The 7,025-nt window shown below is 48.1% G+C and overlaps 1 protein-coding gene across 19 annotated transcripts in view; it reads left to right on the plus strand.

Annotated features, from left to right (window-relative positions):
- The first annotated feature begins 5,114 nt into the window (after window positions 1–5,114).
- ZDHHC20 (zinc finger DHHC-type palmitoyltransferase 20) overlaps window positions 5,115–7,025 on the plus strand; it is an 84,442-nt gene continuing 82,531 nt past the window's right edge. For all 19 annotated transcript variants that reach the window (XR_005203338.1, XR_005203339.1, XR_005203340.1 and 16 more), the window contains exon 1: window positions 5,115–5,430. Coding sequence is in view for 14 of the 19 variants with exons in the window: in XM_017548167.2 (XP_017403656.2) it covers window positions 5,313–5,430 (118 nt within the window). In the remaining 5 variants the exon portion in view is untranslated. The remainder of the gene's footprint in view (window positions 5,431–7,025) is intronic.

Consider the following 7,025-nt stretch of genomic DNA (forward strand, 5'->3'; position numbering starts at 1 on the left):
TTGCAGCCTGCAGGTGGTCATCCTTTCAGGCTGGGAAGCACATCCTTTCCAAGAGACAGAAAGCAGGCACTTCAGAGAAAAAAAAAGAGAGGCTGTAATTTGGGCCCAGTGAGATTAGCTATACATACATATTCAGTAGGTTACAGGATAATCTTACAAATATTTGTGAGGGAGGCCTAAAGCATGCAGACGGGATAAACATGTATGTTACATGTGACCCATGTTTGCCTTGAAGTGGAGCCTTAATATTTCAGACGAGATCCAGCACATTCGGGGTGGTATGGCCATGGACGAGCCTCAATATTTCAATGCATTACAGTCAGGCCCTATACATCAAAAAGCAAGGCAGTGATGCAAAGACACTCAGTGCACAGCCTCTGTGAACTGGCCAGAACCAGTCCATGGTCGGTGATCTCTTACCAAGAGAAAGTTACTGAAATGTCTCTTGTCCAATCAAAGCTGCAGCTATGGCTGGTGGAATGGGGGTGTTGGGGCCAGTGTGTGGTCAGAGGAGCTGTAATTGTTTCAGTATTTTTTATCTCCACATCAGTTCTTGTTTAGCTGCTAGAGAAAAAACAAACAAACAAAAACCCTTGCAGCATTTGGAGCATAACTGATTCTTTAAGTGCAGGAGTTCACCACTTAACCCTTGCCTGGCATGGTCTTGTTTATTACTTGATGTCTCACTGCCACAAAGACTCCATTCTCTTAGTCTTGTGATCTCTATTTTACTATCAATGTTGGTCAGTTGTATTTGAACCACAAAAGGGAGGGGCTGTAATGAGGCATGTGACCCTACCATCCCATCATGTCCCGATGCTCGGTTTTTAAGGTTTCTGTAGGGTCCTCTTGGCCAAGAGGGGGTCTGATCAGTCAGGTGGGAGGTTATTGTTTTTTCTTATTCTTTAGTAGGAAGCCAGGTCTGAGGGAGGGGTGAGGAATCCGGGGTGAGGAGGAAGGGGCCAAATTTTGCAGGCAGGGCTCCCAGATGGAACAGCATGGCCCGTGCAAATGTGTGCTGAGGTTCACAGGGAAGAAAGGCAGCCTTGGGCAGGCCATCAGGAAGGAAGAGGGTTGGAGATGAGGTGGGGCAGGAAGGGAGGTGAGCTTCAGGGCCTGGGAAGCCCTCCTTAATGCCCCATCATTCAGACCATTCAAGTGTGTGAAGCAGATTTAATTTTCTTTTTTTTTTTTTTTGAGACGGAGTTTCACTCATGTTACCCAGGCTGGAGTGCAATGGCGCAATCTGGGCTCACCGCAACCTCCGCCTTCTGGATTCAAGCAATTCTCCTGCCTCAGCCTCCCGAGTAGCTGGGACTACAGGCATGTGCCACCATGCCCAGCTAATTTTTTGTATTTTTAGTAGAGACGGGGTTTCACCATGTTGACCAGATGGTCTCGATCTCCTGACCTCGTGATCCACCCGCCTCGGCCTCCCAAAGTGCTGGGATTACAGGCTTGAGCCACCGCGCCCGGCCGAAGCAGATTTAATTTTCTAAAGGCTCATTCTGCAGACTGGAGGAAAATAGAAAACAAAGAAAGAACCAAAGCTACACAAGAGCAAAGATTTCCTCTCTGTTCCCTAGTGCTTAGCACAAAGAAGGTTATCAGAACAGGTTTGTTGCTGGACGAGCACAGGAATGGAGTGTTTACAGAGGGCTGGAGGAGGACAGGGGCCTGTGGGGCAGCAGCAGGGAGGCTGTGAGCTAATCCAGGTGAGAGTTGAGGCCAGGATGTACACAGGGGAAGATTAAAGGAGTGAGCAAACTGGGTTTCCAGCTACAGGTAACGCCTCTGCTTCCTGAACCAGCTCCTCCTCCCTTTTCTCCTTCCTCATCCCACCCTAAACCTGCTATTGTTCCTTCTCTCCCTCCCCAGAGCATCACTAAAGAGTGTGGACTTGCAATTTTCCCTAACTCACCTGCTCCTAAAGCAAGACATGGCCCTTCTGAAGTTCTCAAAGAATATTTTGATAGTTGGTAGTGTAGGGGAGAAAAGATTTCTCACCCAGTGCAAATTTCATAGCTGAGGCACCTGTCATAAAAGACAGATTAACAAGAGAAAAGCATACACATTTATTTAAGTGTTTTTTTGTTTGTTTATTTTGAGATGGAGTTTCGTTCTTGTTGCCCAGGCTGGAGTGCAGTGGTGCGATCTTGGCTCACAACCTCCGGCTCCCAGGTTCAAGTGATTCTCCTGCCTCAGCCTCCCAAGTAGCTGGGATTACAGGCATGTGCCACCACGCCTGGCTAATTTTTTATTTTTAGTAGAGATGGGGTTTCTCCATGTTGGTCAGGCTGGTCTCGAACTCCCGACCTCAGGTGATCTGCTCACCTTGGCCTCCCAAAGTGCTGGGATTACAGGCGTGAGCCACTGCGCCCAGCTATGTGTCTTATTCTTAAAGCCATGGTAAAAATAGTGATCTGTAAAGGAAATTTCTAAAAGTGGATGTATTAGGTTTTGAACTCTGAGATTGCACAGATGTTCAATGAACTTGAAGTTATATACATAGAGAAGAAAATTTGGTGTTAGCAAATGACAGCCTTCAAAAATATTTTATAATGTGAATCCACTGAAAACTGGTGGCAAGGCAGAGGACAGATTTTGTCAGCATAAGAAAAAAATACCAAACTTTAAAAACTTCTTAAAATACTGATAAATTTGGATCAAATTTGAGGAAATAAAAAATATTAGAGCAAAAAAAAAAAAAAAAAAAGAATGTGACCTTATTTGGAAGTGGGCCTGTTGTAGATGTAATTAGTTAAAATGAAGCCATACTGCAGTAGGGTAGGCCCTTAACCCAATATTAGAAGAGAGAGACACAGGAAAGGAGAACAGCCCCTGAGGACAGAGGTAGATATTGGGGTGATGCCACTGCCACTGCAGGCTAAGGAATGCCATGGACTGGGACTGATGGCCACCACCAACGGCTAGGAAGAAGCAAAGAAGAATAAGAAGAATTCTCCCTTACAAGTTTCAGAGGGCACATGGCTGTGTTAGGCCATTCTTGCATTGATATACAGGAATACCTGAGACTGGGTAATTTGTAAAGAAAAGAGGATTAATTGGCCTACAGCTCTGTAGGCTGGACAGGAAGTAAGGGGTCAGCATATGCTTCCGGTGAGGCCTCAGGAAGCTTCCAATCATGGCACAAGGCAAAGGGGAGCCAGGGTATTACATGGCAAAAGAGAGGGCAAGAGAGAGAGTGGGGAAAGGTCAGGCTCTTTTAAACAACCAGCTCTCATGTGAACTGCTAGAGAAAGAACCCCTCATCCAAGGGGATGGCACTAAACCATTCATGAGGGATCCACCCTCATGATCCCTTACCTCCCACCAGGCCCCACCTCCAACACTGAGATCACATTTCCACATGGGATTTGGAGGGGACAAACATCCAAACCATATCCAGTATCCTTGCCAACACCTTGATTTGAGACATCTACCCTCCTAAACTGTAAGACAACAAATTTCTATTGTTATAATTCCCCAGTTTTGTGGTACTTTGTTACAGTCACCCTAGGAAATGAATGTGACAGCTTCATAGCTAAGTTATAAACAAAATGTCATGAAAGATCATTTCTAACCGCCCTGGAACTTGTAGAGGACATGGCCTTTGTGCTGAGCTCTAGGAGCATGATTTTGATATGCAGAGATGACATGGAGGAGAAAGGGCTTTCTGTTCTTCGATGTCCATCCAGATTCTATGTTGAGGTCTAACCCTCCGAAGCAGCCTCTCTGGAAAACTAGTTGAACTTGAACCACTTGAATCCCCTGAACCTACTGTCGACTTGGCCACTAACTAACATGACTTCTAAGGCACAAAATCAGGGAGAACAGAATCTTTTATACATGCTTTATTACTTCAAGCAGCAGTGTGCAATGGTTAAAGTTACTTGCTTTTACTATATTTCTGTGACGCTGCAATGAGAGAAGTCTTTTTCATGGAGACTTTAGTGAGCAGTAGCTAATTAAAAGCTCAGTGTACGCGGTGGCTCACACCTGTAAGCTCAGCACTTCTTTGGGAGGCGGAGGTGGGGGTGGGATTCCTTGAGCCTTGGAGTTCAGGGCCAGCCTGGCAACAGGGCGAAACCTAATTTTTACACAAAATACAAAACCTAATTTTTACACAAAATACAAAAATTAGCCAGGCATGGTGGCGCACCTGTAGTCCGGCAACTCTGGAGGCTGAAGCTTTAGCCCAGGAGGTCGAGGCTTCAGTGAGCCCAGATTTGCGCCACTGCACTCCAGCTTGGGCGACAGAGCGAGAAAACCCTGTTTCAAAAAGCAAACACAAAAACTAATTCTAACCAAAGCTGGCATGCTAATAGCAGGAAGTGGCTTTAAGAATGTCGTCTGGAATCCCTTCTAATGCGTCTGACCTTGCATTATGAAATCTTCACTGTGACGCTTCTAGGTTCTATATGATTATCGTCATTGCTTAGCAATCTCTAGTTGTAAATAAATTCTGTAAATTTCCGTAGTCGTTTGCGGGGCAAGGAGAGGGTCACTTACTTGCTCTTTCCTTCTCGCTACTCAATCTTAAATATGGGTTCCGAATCAAACTGACGGACCCTACCTACATGGCTTCCACCCAAAATTGCAGATATCTACCATTCCATCTTCAAGAAAGGGACGGGTTCCGCAGAGATGGACATCAAAATCACAGGAGGAGCCTTCAAACAATGTGCCTTCCTAGCACACTGAGTGGGGAGTGGCTTTGTCATGTTTGAATCAATGCCCCAACTACTCAGTGTCCAGGAACCCCAGTGGAGCGTGTTCTGTACACAGAGAGGCCCAAGATCCACAAATCAGCTAAAGAATCATTTCCATAGTCTCCTTCCTCCCATGAGTCTAGACCCACAAAATCCATCCCCTATCCCCCTCATCCATCAGGAGTTGCTTTTCGCCTCTCCTTCCCCAGCTTCCAGAGACCGCCCAACCCGTCTGCATCCAGCTCGCCACGCCCATGGGCGGTCCCGAGCGGCGGACCCGCCCCCTCCTCTCCTCCCCCCGGCCGCGGAAGCCCCGCCCCTGACGGCGCAGAGACCGTGGGCGGCCAGCAGCCGGCGGAGGGCGGGCGGGGACGGACGCGGGGGGAGGGGGGCGGCGGGATGTGGGGTGGGGGCGGGACCTGGCCGGGCGCCGGGACCGGAGGAGTCCCGGCGGCGCCTGGGACTTTTGCTCCCACAAGCCCTGCCTCGGAGGCGGGGGAGCTGGACCAGGAGCCGCCCGGAGCCTCTGAGTCGTCGCCGTCGGGGCTCCTGCGCTCCCCAGAACGGTGGGACGCGGGGCTCCGCAGCCGCCAACCGAACATGGCGCCCTGGACGCTGTGGCGCTGCTGCCAGCGCGTCGTGGGCTGGGTGCCAGTGCTCTTCATCACTTTCGTGGTCGTCTGGTCCTACTACGCGTACGTGGTGGAGCTGTGCGTGTGTGAGTACCGTCCCCGGGGACGGCGGCGGGCGCGGGCTGCGGCTTGGGCGGGAGGGAGGCCTCTGCGCCCCGCGCCCGCCGCCTCTCTGGAACCAGCGCGGGACGCCGGGCGTCCGGCCCCGAACATGCTCGGAAGCGCCGAGTCCGCTGTACCCGCCGCATTGTTCAAGCCTGCGGCGCGGCCTTGGGGTGACCGGGGGCTCCCGGAGCCTCGCGGCGGCTTCTCGGGTGCGGGTCTGGCCCGGGGAGGCCCCGAGAGCTTCCTGGTTTCCGCCGACACCCGGGGCTCGGCATCCTTCTGTGAAGGAATGTGCAGAACGGGGGTAGTCGAGCTTAGAAGGTTTAGGTTGTGTTTGTGGCGTTTTTGGCTTTTGTTCAGTTTTTAAGAAAAGAAATCTGTTCCTTCTGGACTGTTTTTGTTCAGACAGCGCGAGAAGAAACGCCTGTTACCTGAAGAGCCGGCTGTGGTGGGTGGGGGAAGGGAGGTGTGTCTTTTGGTGGCCTCGGGCTGCAGGCGGGTCAGACCTGGGGGACGAGTAAGCTCCTGCTTCTGATTTTTAGTGGAATTTGACTCATTGTAAAGTTCATTTATTTCTACTATGAATCCACCCGACTTCGGCAAAAGGTTGTTTTAAGACAGAAAGAATCGGCGGGAGGATACATAACCCGATTATCTTTTTCTTGGCTGATTATTAAGGAGGCTTGTATTTCTTATATTTTAGCGTCTTATTTTCATTACATCCATTTCCCTGATTAGTTCTTAGCACAAAATTCTCACCTGGTTCCCCGGAAAAAAGGAGTAGCATTTCAGTACACTTTAAGGATTTAACCTACTGGCTTGAATTGGTTGCCTTTAAGATTGAAGGAAATTGGTTGCCATTAATCAGAACACTGTTTAGGGGTAACTGCCGTATTTGTGATATTGGACAATTGCTCCAAGATTGTTTTGTCTTAAGTATATTGTTCTTACGCTTTGAGTATGTGGGTATTTTACATTTAAACCGGCCTCCTCTAGGTTTTTCTGTATACATCTGCTGCCTATATAAATTTTTTATGAAAACTTAGGACCAAATGGTAAGTGGGGTTTGTAAAAGTAACCCCTTGTTATTCCAGAATGATCTAGTCTTAGTCCTTAGACTGAATCTACCATTTTGTGAAGGACTGCTATCAGTATTCTTTGAATAAAGAACCACATGAGCTAGAAACTAATGGCATGAATGAGAAGAATCTGTACCACCCAATCTTGAAAGTGGCAGAATCAAGACTTCAGTTATGTCTGAATTTGTATAGTTTTCAACCAAGTATTTGGTTAAAACCCGAGTTCTATACGTGGAAGGGTATGCTTTGGTCCAGAAAATTTAAGAGTAAGTTTTAAAATTAAAATATTTTCTCTTAAAATTACTTTGTACCTATAGAACGTTTAATTTTGAGAAGACTATCCCGGCAGGTAGCCTCAGAATAAATTAGTTGTGGAATACATTTCCAAATAATATTAATCTTTTTTTTTTTTTTGAGACGCAGTTTCCCTCTTGTTACCCAGGCTGGAGTGCAATGGCGCGATCTCGGCTCACCGCAACCTCCGCCTCCTGGGTTCA

Source organism: Cebus imitator, unplaced genomic scaffold, assembly GCF_001604975.1.
Source record: "Cebus imitator isolate Cc_AM_T3 unplaced genomic scaffold, Cebus_imitator-1.0 Scaffold204, whole genome shotgun sequence".
Taxonomy (NCBI): Eukaryota; Metazoa; Chordata; class Mammalia; order Primates; family Cebidae; genus Cebus; species Cebus imitator.